The following is a 22,121-nucleotide window of genomic DNA, read 5'->3' on the forward strand; positions in this document are numbered from 1 at the left end:
TAAATATAAGTCGTTGTACATTATCATACTCTAAAAAGATTAAAAATCATTTTTTTCTTTGGATATTTTTGTGTATAAAACTTAACAAAAAACTGACTTATTTATATAATTAAATATGTTGTCAAAAACTACGATACCAACTTTGTTAAACCCAATATTGTTAATTAATATTATTGCTTGTAGTAATTTTAAGCTTCTTTTAAACAAGCACTATAAAATAATTATTCTTTCTAAAAAATATTTAAAAAACAAACTATAATATTTATGTTTATATTTGATTTTTAATTTGCACTATTTTAACTTTATCATTAAGAAAAAAATTGTATTTGAACTTCCAACAAAATAAAATTTGACACTTAATTTTTATTATAAAATGTAATAAGTATTATTTTTAAGTAAAATAATAAACCAAATTAAACCTTGCTAAAAGATAAACATAAGTAAATTAAAGTATAATAACCAAGTAGGATAAACTTACCTGAATTTATAAAGTAAATACTATATTAAAATATTGAACGACAAAAAAAGACGCTCAAAATATTTGATTCTAGGACCTAGTGCATGAAGAATCTTTTGGTTATCCTTATTACTTACTAATCCAATAACCCAAATGTAGTTTTTTTTTTGTTTGCTTTGACTAATTTTAAAAATTTATTTTTTGGACTTTTTATAAAATAAATAAAAACTAAATATTTATAACCCTTTTTTAAAGTAACAGTTAGTTAAAATGCAATTTAATTGTGATTAAAAGAAAAAGGCAACTCCAAAAGCACTTAAGTTATCTATTTTATAAAAAGTATAGATAGCTCTATTTGATAAAAAACATTACAAAAAAAATATTCCTAATAAATTTATTGTCTGAACCTGGGATTCATCGGATTCGGAGCTGAGGTTTCTGAAGTAGTTCATGAAAATATTTGGCGGTTTCCTACTCGTTTGAGAGTCTTGACTCTTCACTCTTGGGTGTCGTTTCAAGAACTTTAGTTTACTGTTTTGCGACTCGATGCTCATGTTTAAGTTTTTAGGCTGTTGACTAATTTTTCAACCAATTAAGTGTTAGCTAGTTTTTTTAATTTTTTTAAGTGATTATAAAACTTTAGATTTCTTGTGTGTTTAAAAAAGATATTTTTATATAAAAGAAAGGCTGAACTTAATTTTTAAATGTTTAGAAAACTTACATTTTAATCACCTGTTTTATTTTCAAGCATACTTGTTACAAGTCATATTTGTAGTATTTTTTATTTGAAACTATATATATATATTGCATATAAGTGTTATCGTGCCGTGCTTAAAAAAAATAATATTATAAAAAAGGTATTAGAGGTTTTTTTAATTATGTATGTATTAATTTATACAGTTGGTGTTTCTTTAGATAGTTTTAGCACAATAAGCTTCTAAGCAACAAAACTAATAAAATGTAGAAAAAAAAGCAAAGACTTAACAGTCATCAACATTTTCTTTCTATGTAGTTTTTAGCAAACAAACAAAATTTAATCAGTAAAAATTGCGTATAAAGTTTTAGACAGTAGACCAAAAAATTCTATCTAACCAGTAACTAAAAATATTGTAAAAATTTTGTATTGGTATATTTACAAAAAGTTTAAAAATAACTATTTACAACTACCAAGTTTTTTACTTATATTACCGACAAAATAGGAATAAAGTTCTTTGAAGAAATTAACTACTACTTTTTTAGAACAATACTCTATAAGTCTATATCAAAATACGTAATCGGAAAAACTAATGTAGAGCTGCATTAAAATAATCAAAACAAAAACACTTTTAAAATCTACAAAATTTTAAATTAAACAACTTTAAAAAGCATACATTAAATTGTTTAGCAGTATCAAACATCTCAATTAAATAAAAACTACTTCGAACGTAAGTTATATAACAACAAAAAAACAGAAAAAAGCAAAACATAAAAAAGGAGATTGTAAAGAACAACATAAAGCGAAAAATGCAGGAATCATAGTCAAAGCTTTAAAACTGGCAAAAACTATACAGCGAGGAACTATCGAAATATCAGGGAAATAAGGTGCAAGTATAAACTACAAACAACTTTTATGAATAAATTGAATAAACTAGTTGTACTACATGTTTTTTTTTTTTAATCATTGACTTTGTGTTTTTCTACATGGTTTTATTTATAGCTATGTATATGTACAACTGTATGCGTTTTAGAACGAATGTAAACAAAACTAATACTTAAAGAAGTAATATTAAAGTTTTCATCTCAGAAAATATTAGGTCGTACCAACACTAAAATAAAACATTACTTTATTTAATGAATAGAAAATAAAAATAGAATACCTCTTTTCATATAAAAAACACTTTTTTATTAAAACTGAGTTCAAAATGACACAAATTCTAAAAAGAACTTTTTAGTTTGCAAAAGTAAATAATTTATAAACAAGTTTTGTACAACAATGTTTTTTTTTTCGAGCTAATTTTAAAAAAAAAGTTATATCTACATCATGTAAACAACAGCTTTACTGTAGTTTGTTTTTCGTTTGATAAACTTTTTGTAATTTGAAACGAGCATAAAAAAAAATTAGCTGGTGAATTTTGTTTTTTATTATTGATACAAGTATATATTCAACTACTAGGAATCATTTTGTTCTATAAATTTTTTTCTAGTTAAAAATTTTTTGCTCGTTATGTAACTGGAAACTACTTTTGAACAAACTTGAACCGAATTATTCCAACTTTACAAATGAACAACTGAGTGAAAAGCTTATCAAAGAGAACAAATGTTACTACGGCATGTTTTATGTGGAAACCAGTGATAAATAATTAATAAACTTCACCAACAGTTCATTGCTACCGAAGTCAAGCTCAATGTGGTCTTTTATCTAAACTTGAAGCGCGTTCACTCCTAAAGCCTTCCCCGTTGATTGCAATTGCTTTAGCTGCCACCGTCTTAGTGATTTTCCAAATTTAATTTTTAAAAGCTTTTGTGTGTAAACGCTGACTAACTATGAAAGTATTGATAAACTACCTAACGGCGTTTGACATTTGATTTTTAAAAGTTCAATGCTTATGAGTAGAATCTTATGCGATCTGATACCTAAAATACTTGTTAGGGTATATCGGTAAGTTGATTAAATTAGAATTAGTCAGAACACAAGTTCTCGTAATATTTTTTGCATACTGTATAACTTTTTATATAAAAAATCAAAGAACAAAAGCACTCTTTTTTTTTTACAAAACATACAAAACCTTTTTATTTTAATAAGTATTCGATTTTTAAAATAACCACTGAAATTATGAACGAGTGTGCATATATTAATAAATATAACCGTTTTTTTAACTACAAGCTATATACTATACAATTATAAATATTTAAAAGCAAATAAAATATTAAAAGCTGAATGTTAGTACATTGCAATTTTTTTTTATCACCACACGATTAATCAAAACTTTTCATTTAAGCTGTACAAACTGGTAAATAAAGTAAAAATAAAGTTTACACTAAAAACTTTCAAACTTACATAAGAAATACAATAATAAGTACTTATTTTTGTTTTATATACAATATAATGTGTTTTTGTTAAATAAAAACAAAGTTTTGCTCTCAAAGTAATAAAGATAATATTATATACACTTAGTAAAAAAGTATGACTTTAAAAGTTTTTATTTTTACACAAATCTGTTTGAAAATAAAACTGTTATGCAAATAAATTTAGTAACAAGAATGAAAATTAAACTCTAGAGTTAATAGAAATTACTAAATGTAAATAATTACTATTCTTTAAAAATTACAATTTTGATAAATTTTAAAATATACAGGTTTTTTAATGAAAACAGTTTTTTAGTATGATCCAATAAAGATTTGGTTTATAATAAATTTTGTAGCCACAACTTTCTATTAATTCTAACGCTTTTATAAATATAATACTATCAAATTTTTGTTTTATTATTTCTCTAAATTGTATCTCAGCATTAGCAACTCTTTGCATAAGTAACTACAAATATACATTAAACAGCAAAATAAACGCTATTGTAATTAAAGCATTATATGTACATAACAAAACCAATGAACTAAGTTTTTTACTGCTTTTTAGAGTTATAAGGTATTAACAATGAACAATAAAGGTTATATAAAGACTTAAAGATTTTCTTTTACGTTTTTCTGAGCAATAAGAAATATTAAATTCTTATTAAAATACTAACTAAAATTTAAATACCACATGCAACTTAATAAGACTATATTTTTCATTTACAGTTTTTTTTTTTTTAACTTAAAGCTTTTCGAATTAACGTGATTTTTTATCAAATGTTTAACGAATTGTAAAAAATTTTAAAGATTGATTTAAAATTTAAACTAACCATGACGTAGTTGTACAAAGCTATAAAAATGTTTAAATTTTAAATCAATCTTTAAAAATTTTTACAATTCATTAAACTTTTGATAAAGAATCACCTTGATTCGAAAAGCAATAAGTTTTATATCAAAACAAACTGAAAGTGATTTTTTTTTAAGTTGCAAGTGGTATTTAAATACAAAAAATTCCGTCCAACAATAGAGTTAACTGAAATGTTTTTAGAATTTTATTTGAATAAGATTTGTTTAAGCACTGAAGAGGTCTTTGACCGAAACTTAGTTTGTAAAATAAAGTCTTGAAAGAATAAATTCATTATTTCTCCTCGAGTAGTTGAGATCTCTTTATTTTTTATTTTTTAAATCAAAACATATTATGTTTTTTTATTTATTTATAAAGCTACATATTAAACTATTTATTTTTTATGTATAATTTTATAAACTCACTCGTTACCTTTTTAATATTTTTTTAAATAAATTTAACAACCATTATTGTATTTATATATTAATAAAACCATGATAAAGAATTAATTTTACCATCATAGACTTATACACTTATCTATTTTAAAAAAAATTATTAAATTCGCTCCTATATACGTTTTAACATAAGCAATTTTAAATATTAGTTTTAAAATTTTTAAATGTGTTTGAAAAACAATGTTTGTAAAAATATCAAAGGTTTAATTAAACTTCGTTTTGAGTTTCGAAAAGAGCAAACGAAACAGGTTGACAATACAAACAAAAAAATAACTTATATAAAATAGCAAAAACATAGATTAAACAACTATAGTACAAAATACGACATAACTAACTAATTATACAAATGAAAAACTAAAAAGACAAAGTTTAGATATTCCGTAAAAAAAGGAATCAATTAGACTAAAACATTGAAAGACATGTGTTAAAATTAAAAATAGTGAGATGACTTTTAACAAAATATACCAGCAATTTAACTTATTTTTATTAATTTTCTACTTGAGTTTTATTGGTTTTTTAATTTTCTAAAAACAAAACTGTCTTTTACAAACTTCTACTTTCAAAATTCTTTTTTTACCATAGAAACATAAAATTCACAAAGCTTGTAGACTGCCTGACTTCAATAAGAAAAACAAAAAGCACCGTCTTTTTTCCGAAACACGTAAAAGTTACACAAATGAACTGAAAAGAAAATGGAAATCGATGGCATCAATATTAAGTACCACTAGTGAGACGTGAGACAGGAAGGAAAAAGATCTGTGTAAAAGTGACATATGCAACATCATCTGCATATGCGCCTTGCATATAATCCCAATGACTCTATTGTCAATCTAAACTTGTTTATGAACATTTCGAAACTTCGTTATAAGCTTCAATAACGTTTAAATGTAAGACTTGAATGTTTTTTTCTTTTACTTGCATCTGAGTGTTTTCGTATTCAAATGTATATGCAAACACTACTTTAGCATTTTAACTGCTTGTAATAAAAGTTTTTTGACATTTAAATCTTCAACAATTTTCAACAACAAACACACATAAAAAATAAGTACGTAAACTACAACTAAGTGTTTATTCTTTTAAATATTTCAGAAACTTTTGCGCTGTTTTAATAGAATATCGTTTAACTAATTATTAGAAAAATTAACAGAAATAGAAGGCCTATAGCAAAACAAAATAAAAGTTTTAAAGCTTTCTCTCCGACTTGTAATATACATTTAAGCAATTATAGAACTTTTTTATGTGATTGTATTACTACTTTGAATAATTAATTTTAATCTACTTCAAATTTTTTAATGATTTATGTATCCTTTTTTGATACCTAATTTTTTTTTAAGTTAGTGTAAGTTTAATTACATGTGATACAAAATAACTAAACTAATATTAAAGTAATTTGATAAATAATTAATTAATTAGTTGACTAAAATTTATACAAAAGCTTAAAATATAGGAATTTCATTTATTTGAAAAATAACTGACTGGTTATAAACTAAGTATAAAAGTATATAGAGTTTGGTATTTAATAAAACTTTTAGCTTTTATTACAAACAAAAACTGATAATTTTTTTATTCGCTGTTTTACACTTTAAACTTAAGTATGTGTTGTGTTTACAAAAAGATCTTTCTTTATTTATTTTAATGAAAGCTAATAAAAGTATACCCAAAAAACATAACTAAACATGTTTACATAAACAACTAAGTTTTTTTAATTAACTTCGTTTTAATATTATGTAATAAAACTGTTTTAAACTATTTAGGGTTTAACTTAGCTACTACAAAACAAACTAAACTATGTTAAAGCAAACTTTGTAAAACAGTTTATGGTAACTATTTTTCTTTTAGCAAATAAAAAAATAGATACGTTTCTAATTTAAAAGAAAAAAAGTTGCATCTATCAAAATTTTTCCAGCTTATTTTCTCTTAAACAATGAAAAAAACAGCTGTTAGATTCTCTTTTATAAATTTTCAACAATAGTCCTGATGTGATTACACAAAAACAACGAATTTCTAACAGCAACTATCCGCAACTGTCGTTGAACGCGGTGTGGACTGAATATTTTTATATTCCTACCCGCTTAATCGATAGGTCACAGTTGTAACGAAAACAAAATTCAACGAAAGTTCGAAGGAAAACATTCCACAAATATCGGTGAATCCGACTCTTTGTTTGATTCAATGCGGGGATCGATTATCTGACCTTTTCTCGGTCACACTTTTTGCTTGTATCTCGCCTGTGACCTAATAGAAAAATTTCTGTCTTTCACTTTTTTGATGCGAAAACCTTGTTGCGATTTGCCGTGCAAATTTTTTCATCAGCGGTTTTATATATTAATATTTTATATGCTTTTTTTTTGCACTTTTATGAGCAGTTTTAACACTTGCTTGTTTGATTACCGTCGTTTGCACTTGGCTTATAAAACAATTAGAGTGTATTCAAACAAGCAAGCATTTAAAGTAAAATTTCGTTGTATGTTGTTGATACTTTCTGTAGAATTTGTTTCAAACATATTTTTCATACTTTTTATGTAACAGAAACTAAAAACCGTTATTACTGTTATAAGTTCTAGAGTTATTAGAAAGTATATTTTTATAACTAAAGTTTTTTTTAATAACTTCACATTAAATCACATTTAACATAAAAACAAAAATTACAGCTAATAACACTTTTGTTTAAAAAGATACGTTTCTAAGAGTGGTAAAACTATAATCTAAAAAGTTTTCCGAGTTACGAAACATACACAAAGGAATGACACAAGTTAAAAAATAGAATACTCTCAGGGGGTCACATTAATAATTTAATCTTTTGCATTAATCTTGTTGTGCTCCAGTTTCTACCAGATATCATCTTCAAAAAGCTTTTGATGTACACAATTTCTACATTTGTTCAAAAATAAAAGAGTAAAAATGTTTCAAGTTGTTTTTCTTTTTTGAGTTTGTAAATGCATTGTACTTTTGCTTGAATACAAATCTTTAAAACTTGTTTCGAATGTTAGAAATAACAATTTTAAATACTAAAAATAGCTTACTATATAAAATGGGAAAACTTTGGTTTCGCACAATGGCACACTCGCATTGATTTTCTGAAATAAGAGCTTTCCTACTTTAAAAGTAGTAATTTCTACATATGTCAGGGTAAATTTCCAAGCTAGTATACTGTTTTAAATTTAAAACTTCCAGCCCTATGTTTCTAGTTATACTAAGCTTAGCTAGCTGCAAATTTGAAATGGAAAAACAGCACTTTGTTCTTACTAAAATAGTTTAAGTATGTTATAGCTAGATAAGAGAACAAATGTTATTCTTAGTTGGGGTTGTACATTGAGTTTTTAGGTTGTATAGATATTAAAATTTATTTTCTTTAAATATGTTTTTTTGTTTAATAAATCTTCAAATATTAATCGTGAATTCATCAATTACAAACAAAACATTTACACTTTTTTTTGCACTTTGTTTAAATAAAACTTAAAATAATTTATAAGTTTAAAACTGAGTAAAAATTTTTATCTAACTTTTTTGCGAGACTTATTTAAAAAATAACGTGGTTTTAAAGTAAGAAGTAAGAGATTGAGAACATTCAGTCCTTACCTTGAGAATGAGTTTTGTTCTAATTTTTTTTTCAAAGCAAATGGTTTTGATCTATTTAATAACGTGAGTTCACTCTTTGCAATGTAGTAAGCTCAAAACTGTCAAAACTAATTTTTGATATTATAAATAAATACTGTTTTATACTATAGAGGTTTTTTATTCAAAACTTAATTTGCAGATTTCATTTTAAAAAAGAATTGTATCCGTTAAATTTTTTTACTTAAATATGCGTTCTTAAACACATATTTTATAAAAGTAAATAAACTTATATAAGGTCAAGAAGAGTTTGACATTTTTAAACCACGATTTTATTTAATAAATAAAAACTTATAGCTGGTTAAAGGTTTTATTTTTAAAAAGCTTTGTAACTATATATATATATATATATATATATATTTATCTATTTAGTTTTGTAATTTTTTATTAGATTTAAAATGTTTTTGTATCGAGTTACGTTGATTGGTTCTAATATATAAAAAGAAATAACTTACACAACTTAAGTAAAGTAGAAAGATCTAAGTGCATAAATTATAAGCTAGCTCTTAGAGAATAAATTATTGATTTAATAATCTTAAAATTTTAAAAGAACATTCTAACTCTATTAAAATTTTTGTTAAAAACAGTTGTCGGTAAAAACCTTTGTTATTAGTTCATTTTAAAACAAACTGAGTAGAATTAAGTTATAACCTGCAATTGAGAGATATTTTGAAAATTAGATAACTCCAATAAAAAAACTTTATCATAGTATTTTGGTGCTTTAAGGTTTTTTACTGTATGTGCTTTCAAATTCATTTATGTCATTGATAATTTTAATTTCTAATCATACTTTTTGCTTACATATTTATAGAAAAGTGTATTAAAACTTTCATTGTTTTTTGCTAATTTACGGGAAAGATTTTGTGTACCACAATTTTAAGATAACTAGATGTAAATAAAAAGTCTAGTTCAGCTCTTTTTTTGCTATACATTTTATTGGTTTAATTTTCTTTTAATGACTCGATAACCGAGAGGTATTTTCGTAAAACAGGTCCCTGGACCAAATTTTTGAGCACTTTTTTTTTCGTTCAAAAAACAATAATAAAATATCGTGTACAAAAAAAAAACTTAAATATCCCATATATAGTGTTATTTATACTACTTAAAATACTGCATACATACTATAGTGTACTTTGAAACAAAATTAACTTATTAACTTAGAACTTTTCTTAAATCATCTAGTTTGATTTTTAGTTTATTTATGTTTTTAGCCTTACAGTTTATTTAGTTTGTTTCAAAAACTTAAGAATGATGTACGGTAGAATATACTTAATTATAACTTTTGAACAAATTCTTGTACTGACGACCATACAATAATCACAAGAAACTTTGGACATTAATTAAAAATATTCTCTTTTCTATAGCATGTCGAATTTTTGAAACTGTCAAGCTACAAACATTATTTTTTTATTTTAATTTTTCAAATCATTTTAACCTAAAATTAAACTAAATTAGTCCAATTAAATACTGTTATTTATACCGTATTCTAGGTTAATGTTATAGTAAATGATCAGATTGTACAGCAAAAAATAAACTTAGTGTTCACAAGTAGGTTGGGATTATATAAACATAATAATTAATAAAACTTTATAACTGATGTCTATGTTTGAAAGAGTTTTTTTTTACATTTTAGCAGAAGAAGCATTATGCACCAACTATTGTACCAATAGTATTTTATTTTTGTTTGTTTAAAAGCCTAGTGATTTTCTTCATGTTTTAGATCCAACTGTCAATGAAAGTTTACTTAAAAAAGAACAGAACTGTTACAGAATATTCTTGAATAATCCCAAAAAAAATGTAAGTTAGTTAGGTTATATTTGAGTTCACAACTTTTGCAGCGTTTATTTGAGCACCTTTTTCATAATTTTAATATATAAAACAAAAAAAAAACACAAAACATTTGCACTTCAAAACTCTAACATGCTTTTAGGCTGATAACTTCGAACAATATCAAAAAAACTATTTAAATATTAATAGTTCTTAAATTAATTGTAAATGCTTTAATGTTTTACTTTATAGCTAAATTATTTACTTATAAGTTATAACTATAGATAGCAAATTTATAAAGTAAACGTATTTTAACATACATTGAAGCCGCTGTAGTTTATCAAAATCTTTTTTACATACTTTTAAAGATTTATTATTTGGTCTTAGAATAAATCTTTTCAAAGCACAACAGCAGTTTTAAAAAAAGTTAATCACTAACTTTAAATTGCTAAAACCGGACTTCAACATAGTCGACTAACATAGATATCGCCTATATAAAGTTGATAGTTGATACAAAAAAAAAACTTTTGTTGAAGAACAAAAACAGTACTTTTAAAGTTATTAAAAAAAATAGATAAAATTTACTGAAAAAACATAAACTACCTTATGTTTAATCAACACAAAGATCCGGCTAACAACAGTTTTGTTAAAGTTTCTAGGCTAAAATGTAAGCCATATAAATACATAAACAAGTTTCCATCATTTTCTTAAACTTCAAGATATTATTAAGATCGTGGTATCAAACAAAGACTAGCATCACAATTTACTTTTTATGTTTTGTTAAACGATTTTAAATCAAAGATTTTTTTTAACAAAATTTTAGCACACTGAAAACAAAAAGTAGCACCAGTTTAAATTTAAAATACAAAACGATGTTCATTACAGTTTATTACACTTGCAAAATTTTTTCACAGTATCAATGTCAGTGGTTCAGGTCACTATACTTTTTGTTATAAAGTGTAGTTGCAACTTTGTTTTTAAGGCGGAACAAAGCAGCCGGAAAAATCACAATCCAAAACAAAAAAATATTAAAACAGAAATTATGCAGAACTTATCAATGCTTTAATTAAATATATAACTAAAGAGTCTTTTACCAGAATAAATATTAGAAAAATGTCTTCTACAGTGTTGCACGACAAAATTTATAGGAGAGCTCTATTATTTTAACAAATAGATTTATAAATTATGACTTTGTTCTGTTCTTACAATAAATCTTAATGGATTATAATTATCTTAATTACTTATTATTCGATTACAATAATTCAATAGTTTCATTTTTCATAGATTTTTTCGTTTTAGAGTTTAAATTTTGACTGGAAAGATTTTTTTTGTTTTATTTCATTTTTAGCTCATTATAATTTCGATTAAGTTGGGTATGCAACTCGATGACCGAGAGGTCTCTTTGCGTATCTAGGTCCTAGAACCTAAAAATTATATGCAATTTTTCGTTTTTGTTCAACAAACCACTTAATACATTAAGTTGTCTTTAAACCAAGGGTCCAAAGTCTTTGATGACGAACGGGCAAAATTACTAAAAAGAGTTTTTCGCAAACCAAGTTGAAATAAAAGCGTCCTTTACAGGCAGAAGCATTTATATAAACCTTTTTTCTAAAAAATATTTAAACAAGATAAAATGTTTAAAGAATCAGATATAAAGTAAGCCGCAGCTTATTCACAACATAAAAAGGCACGCTTTTTAGTTTTTTACTATAAAAAAGCTTAACTTTATGGTGCAGAAATTTTTGTTTTTTAGTTAAAAATATGTCGCAAACGAAAAACTTTACTTGGCATGTCGCAGTTTGCCGACCTTGCTTTGGGTTATAAATAAAGCAAAGTTCGTTCTAGTTATCAAAAAGTATAGGAATGCACAAAACTACTTATCTAATGACAAAAAAATCAGTACTGACAGTATACTTTCTGATATGACTAAGACGTACATACCTTCTTTGTTGCTACTATGGATACGAAGATTGAGTCTTACTGAAAATACCAGGTCTAAAATACAAAAAGTAGTACAAAACAAATCACAACGAAAAAACATTACAAGTTACCAAAAAAAATCCTATTTAAGGAAATAGGACGAACCTAGACTTGTGTTTGTTGTAATACTCATTTGAAAACTTAGTTGATAGAACATTTAAAACTAAAACACAATTTGATTTTGGTCAAGCTATAATATCAAAAAACATCATTTTAGTTCATCTATCCCAGAAAAAAAAGTGTCTACTTACTTTAAGGACTTCAAAAAAAAACATCTGGTAAGTAAAAAAAAAGGTCAAAACAGCTTGTAGTGCTTGTTGGGTTATTTGATAATAATATAAACAATATTTTTACAATAGGCTGTTAAAATAAATCGTTGTTTGGAAGTTCTAAGTAGCTTTTAAGGCAAGGCCGCGTGCTTGCTCTTAGTTTCCTTTTCTTTTTATATGTAAGAAAATTATTAAGATAATAAAAGATATGTTTAACATAAGAACAAAAACTGTATGTCATACGTTAAACTTGAAAAGTCTAAAATAATGTTTATTTTGTTTTTAAAATACTTTGTTGTGCTATAATTGTAAGAAAGAACATTATAACAATTTTAAATGACATATCACACAAGATTTAGCGAAATATATAACTTGTGCGCAGCATACAGCACACCACGCACGATTGATATCTTTAGAAATCCATTTTAAATCTTTCAGACTTGTTAACAGCGTAAAAAATAATATGTTGATAGTGCTGATTACACTACAAATATAAACAGAACTGGTAAACGAACTAACACATTCAGTATCTATTTTAAATTAAAATATATTTCCAAACAAAGAAATTTAAAAAGGTGTATGGAGTTTTTACTCTTGCCCGCCTCGAAAAAATTGTTTATAAAAAAAACTACAGTAAATGGGCTTTAAGCACATATTAAATAACTACTTAAAAGAGTAGACTTATTATTTTTTATAATGATTTTGGAGTGGTCACTTCAGAAAACATTGACAATAATTCAACTCAAACGAGCAATATACCCTCTGAATTTAACGTTAAATCCTATACTGTGTGATTGACATCCAAATTATATCCTTTCTGGTTATAAAATAACGGTTCCGATAATAAGACCAATTCAAAGAGTTTATTTCGCTAAGTTGAATACAGGGTTGCCCAAGGAACAAGTTTGTGGGTCTATTTTTAGAATGAAATATATTTAAAAAGGTGAAAGACTGTATCAATTAGTATTACAATACTAGTTCTAAAAGATCGATTTTTAGTGTCGAATCAAAATTTCACTACCCTTAACATGTCAACTGCTAGAATCTTTGGAGACCTTGGGACTTTTAGATTTCAAATAATGCAGATTCCAACAGCAACACTAAGAAACTTTTCAACCAAATTAAAAAAAAATTGGTTGTTTACTAGTAAACACGCTTTTATTTAAGTTATAACTAATTTTTGTGTTGACTCTTTATAAAGCATGAGATTTTAGTACTGTTATATTAAATACACTAGGAACCGAAGAGAAGAATGCAGATATATTATAACAGAAATAATTTGTTTTAAGGAGTTTGATGGAAAAATTTGAGAATTGATTTAAATTAATGATTTTTACAAGTATGGACATTTTAACTCAAAATAGGGGTCAGAAAATTGTTACCGCTTTAACCAGCAAAAACTTCTTTAGTTTCACCAAGTTAAGCTGCGGCAAGTTTTTCAATCTTAAGAACAATTTCCTCAATGATGATTGGCATATATTAACTATTGTTTTTTTCTTAAAGAATACTTAATTAGTTACTTAAAACATGCTAATAACCAATTTCAGTGAAGTTTAGCTTTCGACTATTTTATATGAGTAGCAAATTATTGCTTATATGAAAAATACTCCAGGCTAATTCATAATTCTCTCTTAAGTAGAATATTTCTTCAAGTACGACCCTGAATGTGTTTATATTCTAGCATATTCCTCACGATAAATAATTAATGGTAAATGTGTTGACAATAGTTACTTGCATGACACAATCTCAAGACTTTTGAATTAGTGTAAAATGATTAACGATTCCGCTTAAAGTAGTAACCTGTTAAATAAAACATAACTCTATGGACAAATCTTATTTATAGCCAATTAAGCTTATTGATTGTTTTCAAGCACTTTTTCGTCAAAAAGTATGTTATTATCTTTTAAAATTAATACCAAACTGTACTAAAATAACTGTAGTCTAGTGATTTAAACTCCTTCTTAACTTAAGGATGTCAAGATTACTAAATAGTTAAGAATTTTAACAAATACTTTTCTCAAAATATTTAATGTTAATAAATATTAAAATAATAAATGTACCTTAATGTTAACAACTATGGATTGCTTTGTTCGATATTCAGAGAAACTACTTATAGGTTAATAAAGTTACTATAGCACACTGCAATTTATCATTCGACAACAAAATACATTTTCTACAATAAGTTTATTGACTAGATTAAAAAAACAATATGTTTATTTGCCCTTGCGAGCCTTGATCTTCTTCTGGTAGAACTCGAGTTCTTTTCCTTCAAGAATGTAACCGTCACATCTACCTACCTGTCCGGGTCTGGATGAGATGCATGCGAGGAGTTTACCTGCAATTAGATATTGTTATTGAATAGTTTATTTTTATTAAAGCTTTAATAATTTTCGGCCAACTTATTTTCCACGTGTGGATAGTCAACTATTTTAAATGAAAACGTAAGCAGTGCATAGAACTATCTAGCTAGAATATGAAACAATCTAGTATGGATAGTAGTGTGATTCAAGAAATGATACATCAAGTTGATAAGGATAAAAATTAAATCTTAATAATAAATATATGGAACATAATAATTACATTTTTCATAAACATGGGAAGTCAGAAACAATCTTAGAATCAGCAAGTAAAAGGAGATAAAACTATAGATTTCTACCTTTTAAGGAATATAAAAACTAGCATATATAATATTATTACCTTGAAGAAATTGATCAGCGAGGGCTTGTTCAACATCTTTTGTTTTTTGACGTTCATCGTATTTCTTCTGTGTCTTCTTTGACACAACTTTGGGCTCGGCATCGCCACCCTCCTTTTTGCTTCCCTTCTTGCTTGGAAGCTTGACTCCGTAATGTGCCTCGTATTGCATGCGGAAAGGAGCTGAGTCAACCTAAACATAAATTAATTGTTTAGACTCGAAATGACGCCCAACTTAAATTGAGAAAAATTGTGTTATATAAATATGTGAATTGAGCTTTTTTTTCTTTTAGATTTAGAACAAAGTTGAATATATTCAAGTAATATATATATAATAAACATTTAACTAATTATTTAAACTGATTATATTTGATGCATTGAAAAAAACAAGCATTAACACATTCCTCTAATTAAATTTCTTATTAGTGCTACGAACAAGTCTGACTATAAAAAATATAAATACATATACAACATTTTGAACCTAATCTTGATAAATATACCAATAAAAAAAAGTTATTTACATCTAAAAATATGCCACATTTAATATATCTTTAATAAAATTTTTATAAAACAATATATTTTTCTATGAAAAACTTATTATATACAAATACAGATATACATCAATCACAAGTTTGCTTAAGTACTTTTGATATTTATTTCGAACCTTTACCTGGTTTTCAAGTTTTCTTGGTTTTAATTTAAGGTATTGAAATCACATTTATGATATTGAAAAGATACTGTGATGCTACTTAGGTGTTTTCAAGTTTATAAAATCATGAATGAAAACAAAAAAAAATGTTTTATTTTTTGCATTTATCAAAATTTCAACGTTTAAATATTAAAATTGTTTGAAACGTTTATGAGTTTTTTTCATTCTTTCCTAATTCTAGTTTTATTTGCCTAATTTGATTCCAGGTTTATTGGAAACTCAGTAAATCTAAACACATCATTCCCTGAAGCTAATGGAGTAAATAAAAAAGCAGGAGTAATCAACTATCTCTTTAGTAAGTTTATATCTGATTTAATGGCTATTTAATCAAGAATGAAAGCTAAAAGACTTATAATTGGGCAAACAGCAGGGTGGTTACTGATTTTTTGGGAATTTCTTACATAGTTTCAAAAGTTTGTTTTTTTATAAAATTAAGGTTAAAAAATGAATTTAATGTACTGAAACAATTGGTTAGTAATGGTAGTTCAAATGTTTATAATAATTTAAAAATAATAGAAAAAAAAATATTTCAAAAATCATAGATGTTTTATTGACTTCAGCTCAAAATTCCAGGTTTTTATAAGACTTTAGTTTAAAAAATTACTCTAGTATAGATATGTTGTAACATAATTTATAAATTAAGTTCAAATATAGAAAGGGTAGAAATTTAAAATAATGGTTAAAATAAATTGTTAAAATATAATAGATTAAAAAAAAGATTGTTAAAATAAATATTAGGATGAAAAGGATTTAATTCTCAAAATAAACTTATTTAGTTTATGAACTAAGTAGCACTTTAAAAATGTAATATGTCACTACTGAAAACTCATGTCTACCTAACTCATAAAATCAACTAAATACATTTTCAAATAATACCAACCTCAATGATGGCATTCTTTACAAGAGTCTTGGTCCTGAGCAACTCATTGTTAGAAGCATTGTATTTGACATCAAGGATACGGGTTTTTCTAGTGAAGGCTTCACTTCCCCATGAGAAGTTACCAGTGTCCATACGGAGACCTCTGAATTTGCGGTTTCCTAGAAAATATCGAAAATATTAGAAAATTAAATATGTGCTAAATATTATTATTCTTATAAAATTAATCAAGTACTACTAATTGAAATTTTTTACCTAAATTAGAAAAGCAATTGCTAAAATATTTTTTATTTGATTTTCAATATAACAATATTTTTTTACTTAATTTAAATATAACTTATCAGCTTTTGAAACTATAAACTGTCTATATACTTTTGTAAGTCAAAATTAAACTAAGAATTACCTCCTCTGGTTCTGACATGGTGAACACGGAGAGGTCCAATTTTGGTGTTGGCAGCTGGCCTTCCCAATTCGAACTTCCTTTTCTTGTGTGGCTGGGGACGGCGTCCACCGGTTTTCCTGCGCTTGTGCCAAGAGTCTTGAGAAATACCCATATTTTACCTCAAATCTGTTTTAAATTTATTTATTAGCTACTAAATTTTTAATAACCTAATATCACAACAAATAAAAGTACAATACAAAAGTGAAACAACAATTAGAACAATCAATCAATAAAAATTAATAAAAAATGTCTATTGTAAGTTCTTCTAGTGTAGATAAATTCATCAATTGTGACATAGTTGTGATACAATCCTAGTATCTGTAAGCTTCCAGATTGGTACTTGACACTGAATGGACTGCAAGGGGTGGCAAACATGCCATCTACCTAAGCCTTCTGGCTTCTCTCTCAGATTCAAGAAGGGTCAAGATGTCTCCTTCTCTCACTGGTCCCTTGACGTTTCTGATAATGGAACGTGCGGACTCATCAAGAAATTCTACCCTCACTTGGGTACACTGACCTTGGCTTCCGGTACGGCCAACTACACGGGTTACTTTAGCAAGTCTTACGCCTGTTTTGTCCATACTTCAAAAATTAACTTAAGTCTGCAGTTGGTGATGAGTTGGTGAACAATGAGCAAATACAGTCAAATTAATGCTTAATCTTATATTTAACAATTTATCAAGGTTTACTTGGTATAGATAATATATTCAAGATAGAATTTATGAATTAAAACTCAGAAAGGTAGATTTTATAATATTTTTTTTTGTTTGTTAACTATTTAAATTCTTGATGTGCTAAGTATATAATTATTTGTGATATCAAATAATATTGTATTAATTTGAATAATACTAAACTAAATTATATTCAATATATGTATAGATATTTAAACTAGGAATTTTTAACTTTTGTGGTTATGGAAATTTCTTAAGAATAACTAATATTCAATGTTATTTCAAACACAAATTATAAGCATAAATATTTAAATAATGGCATAATGGACAGCATATATTAAATGAAATTTTAATTTAAAAAAAACACTTGAAAATAATAAGTGATCAAAACCAAAATATTAAGAAAATAGAAGTATATTAATCATTTTACTGTTAAAAAAAAAGTTTCTAGGAGTTATTTATGCTTTCATTATACTTAATAATGAACTATGAGAAAAAACTTCATTCATTTGTTAATGGGCCTTTAAAAGAAGTTCTTGACTGGAAGTTTTTTTCTAACATTTTTAATAAAAATTATAGATATAAAAGCTTAAAATGAAAGACATAACTAATGAAGGTGTTTACATTCTTAATGGCAAAAAACTCAGTCCAAGATGCAAGTAAATCTGAACTGTATAAATAAAATAAATGTTAACATGTCTAATTTTCAAATTAGTAATATTCAAACTGAATCAATTTTTAAAATAGTAACAAAATATTAAGTTAACAGGAAATGGTTACGCCTTTATTTTATTTTAAACCAGTCTGAATTATACTGAGTAGACTGAGCATGTGGTTATTAATCTTTGAATCATAATAAAAGTTGGACTTACTTACTGAAGCTGAAAGTGGGCAAAATTGATTAACTATTTCTAATTTGGGTACTTTTTGATAAAAATACTTGAATACTTATTTGTCAATTCAAACTAGTTACTTTAGTCTTTATTAAATTGTTTAAGATATATTAGGAGATTCCTGCATATTTATCCGCTTGACACTTATATTTTATTTTTTCTTATATACTTTAAAACTGATTTGATAATAAAACTTAAGTTTTAAAAATTATTATTCAATTAACTTTTTGAATTTTCCTTGGAATAAAACTTTTTTATTCCTTTTTTTATTTTCCTTGGAATTCAAAATTTTTAGTTTACTTAAATAGAAATAGGAATTAAACAAAAATTAACATATATAAAAAGTAGTAGTATTGTAGTTCTTTTTTTCTAATGAACTAACATCAACATTTAGTTAAATGTTAAGTTTGGATATCATAATTTCCTAGAATTTGTTAGGTTGGTATAGCAGGTTTTATGTAACTATTAATTTTTAATAAAGCAATAACATGTTAAAACATGAATTTAAATTATAAACCCATGTAAATATTAAAAAGCAACAAAATTGTTTACTAATTATAACCAAAATATTAAACTGGCTGTCAATACCAAATATAATTATGTGAAACTAAAAAGGTGAGGAGCTAAATTATATTATTTTAGAACTATTCATTTCATTTTAAACTTTATTAGTTGGCATCTAGACTAGTTGACTACCGAACAATGGTTCTAAGCAATGTACAATTTACTAAACATTAAATGGGATACATGCAATCAAATATCATAGTATCTGAAGATTACATATATTTATTATGTGCATTATTCAAATTGTAGATAATTACATATTGTAGAGAATTTTCAACCAAATGATTTCTAAGAAAAGCTTTACAATCTAGGGTATACAATAACTTATTGTTAGAAATTTTTAATATCTGAACAGGGTTGCCATAAGTTTATTTTTAATTTCTACCAGGTTTAAATAAAATTAAGTTTTCTGGTCCATTTTTAATTTAAAACTAAATTATAATTTTAAAAACTATCTTGTATAGTAAAACAATGTTATCAAGCTACTTGTTATGTATTTCTTTAAAGAAATATTTCTACTTTTACAAAAAAAATATTTTTATGATAATAGATTTATTTTTACAAAACAAAATTTTGTAACTTCTTATGTGAATATGGACTTAAATTCCAGGTTTTTTTCAACATTTGGTGATTTTTTTAATATTCTAAATTTTCTTTTCTAAAGATTTTTTAGGCCTTAATTGTCAACTTCCAGGATTTAAGATTTTTTGGCAACCCTGGTCTGAACTACTATCATATGAAATACTATGCATATTGTTTCAAAAAGTAAACACATACAGATGCATAGAGCTGGTTAAAACATTTTGAATTACAAACTATTTTAATTTACCTAAATGATTTCAATTACAGATTAAGATGTAAAATTTCTAGGTAATTAACTAGCATAATGTTGCACCAATAATAAGCTGAAACTATATTGCATTTTATGTGTTTTTTAACGATAAGTTTAGCCTAAGTTGTTCTAAGTTGTTCTAAGCCTAAGTCTTAGTTGAAAAGATTCTTTGTTTGAAATTAAATATTTATTACAATGTAAGTATAACATATAAAATTATTTTGTATTTGCTTTGCAGTGTAAAATACAAACAATAAAGTTCTTGTTTTTAGTAGATTCAATGATTAATAGGTTAAATTTCACTTATGTATATATAAAATATAAATTTTTAGTTAGATTATGGTTAAAAAAATTTCGAACATAATATAATTTCAGCTTGGTATTGGAGCAACATCATCATAAGTAATTACCAATTTCTGAAGTGAAAAAGTTATTTACTTCAGAACAACATGAATACTTTTGGAAACTTGGGATATTTCACAGTAAACTAAACTAAAAAGATTATGTCATAGATTTTACAATGTAGAAAGGAAAATTATTTCACTTTATAAAACAATTTATGATCAACAAACTTTTAATATTGAACAGTTAAAAAAAATATTGAGAAGGTAATCAAAGAAATGTAAAAACTAAGAGCTGATTATGATATTTAAAATATACTGGAGATTTAAAGGATTTAGAAGATCATCAACTCAAATGAAAACTAGTGATGAAAGTCACTATAATACATATCATTTATGTATTGAATAGTTATGTTAGTTGCAGTTACTACTGAACATACAATGATTTCAGTGTAAATTTTTATACAGTATAAAGAGTCTAAACAAAACTTATATTAATTCATAAGTGATACATATCTCAACTACTAATTTATGTCAATATGGAATTTACAACAAATTGTAAAAATATATACTTTGCTATTAACAAAATCAATAAAATATCATTAACAGAAACTCACATTTAAATGATGCAGGTATTAGAAAGACACACTACTCAGCTTTCTGCAAATTTACTTATTGTAACAAAATGGACTATTTCAAACTTGCTATTCAAAATATTAAATATTTGAAGCAAGGTTAAGAAAATAATCATCACATTTCAAAAAATTGAGTTAAAAATAAAAGCATATGATTAAAACCATTTATTGTAACAGAAAAACATTGTAAACTTCTTTTTTGTCATAATAAATAAATATGCGATGATAACTTGTCATTATTAAAGTTTTTATTAATTATCAAAAGTAAAATCTGTACTGAAAAGCTAAAACTTATCTTTTATATTTCTAGTGATAATTTATAATGATTTTATTTGTTACTTTTAATTAGAACTAACTTTTAACCTTAATTCTAAAGTTTTTGTTTTCGAAGAAATATTTTTTATTTGAAAGCTTACTAAGAAATAGAAGTTACTTTTATACTAAAAAAGTTTTATTTTTTAATGTTCTATACCTATGTTATAAAATGAATTAAGGATGCCAGAGTTTCAGAAGTAAAGACTATTTCTGAATATTAATGAGAATTTGATTGTTTTAACTTTGAATTTTATGCTCGAATAAGTCTGTGGCAGCTTCCTCATGGAAATCTGGAAAATTGTAGTTACAGTTTTTAACCAATTAAAAGACAAGGTTAAAACAAACAAGCGCTTGAAAAGCAACGATAGTATTTAGTTAACTCTGCTTGAATTTACACTTTGCTCTTTTGTTTAAAGCCCAACATTTTTTTTTTTTTACAAACTAAAAATATGATATAGCACACTATGTACAAACTATAATAAATAGTTCAATGTAAGAATAAACAAAACTAAACTATATTCAAATCAAAACATTAGAAAAATTTTATACCTTAGGTAAGCGTAATAATCAACTGTACGATTTCAGCTTTATATTAACCAAGAACTTGTGCTAGAATAACACCACTGTTTACTTTTAAAAATTAATATATTTCAAACCACATCAAAGCGAATCAACGATAAACAACTAAAATAATTAAGTAAGACTTTTAAAACACT

General features: G+C 25.1%; 2 protein-coding genes across 2 annotated transcripts; both read right to left on the reverse strand.

The window, feature by feature from the left end:
• Positions 1-14,597: 14,597 nt before the first annotated feature.
• Positions 14,598-21,102, reverse strand: LOC145831653 (small ribosomal subunit protein eS8-like). Its single transcript, XM_082938964.1, has 5 exons — positions 21,073-21,102; positions 17,116-17,280; positions 16,716-16,873; positions 15,130-15,319; positions 14,598-14,767 (listed from the first exon to the last, which is right to left on the reverse strand). Exons 2-5 carry the CDS (start codon positions 17,264-17,266, stop codon positions 14,646-14,648), a joined length of 621 nt encoding a protein of 206 aa, XP_082795090.1. The 5' UTR covers positions 17,267-17,280; positions 21,073-21,102; the 3' UTR covers positions 14,598-14,645.
• LOC145831654 (small ribosomal subunit protein eS28-like) lies at positions 17,287-17,777 on the reverse strand. Its single transcript, XM_082938965.1, has one exon. It carries the CDS (start codon positions 17,733-17,735, stop codon positions 17,535-17,537), a length of 201 nt encoding a protein of 66 aa, XP_082795091.1. The 5' UTR covers positions 17,736-17,777; the 3' UTR covers positions 17,287-17,534.
• Positions 21,103-22,121: the final 1,019 nt, after the last annotated feature.

Source organism: Thalia democratica, chromosome 3 (genome assembly GCF_965202585.1).
Source record: "Thalia democratica chromosome 3, ktThaDemo2.hap1.1, whole genome shotgun sequence".
Classification (NCBI taxonomy): domain Eukaryota; kingdom Metazoa; phylum Chordata; class Thaliacea; order Salpida; family Salpidae; genus Thalia; species Thalia democratica.

Bases quoted from the DNA above. Each gene is read 5' to 3' on its own strand.
- LOC145831654 (XM_082938965.1), bottom strand. From the start codon at position 17,735: ATGGACAAAACAGGCGTAAGACTTGCTAAAGTAACCCGTGTAGTTGGC.
- LOC145831653 (XM_082938964.1), bottom strand. From the start codon at position 17,266: ATGGGTATTTCTCAAGACTCTTGGCACAAGCGCAGGAAAACCGGTGGA. The intron at 16,874-17,115 runs GTAATTCTTAGT...GATATTTTCTAG, and splicing joins CCATGTCAGAACCAGAGGAG to GAAACCGCAAATTCAGAGGT. The intron at 14,768-15,129 runs GTAATAATATTA...ATCTAATTGCAG, and splicing joins CGCTGATCAATTTCTTCAAG to GTAAACTCCTCGCATGCATC.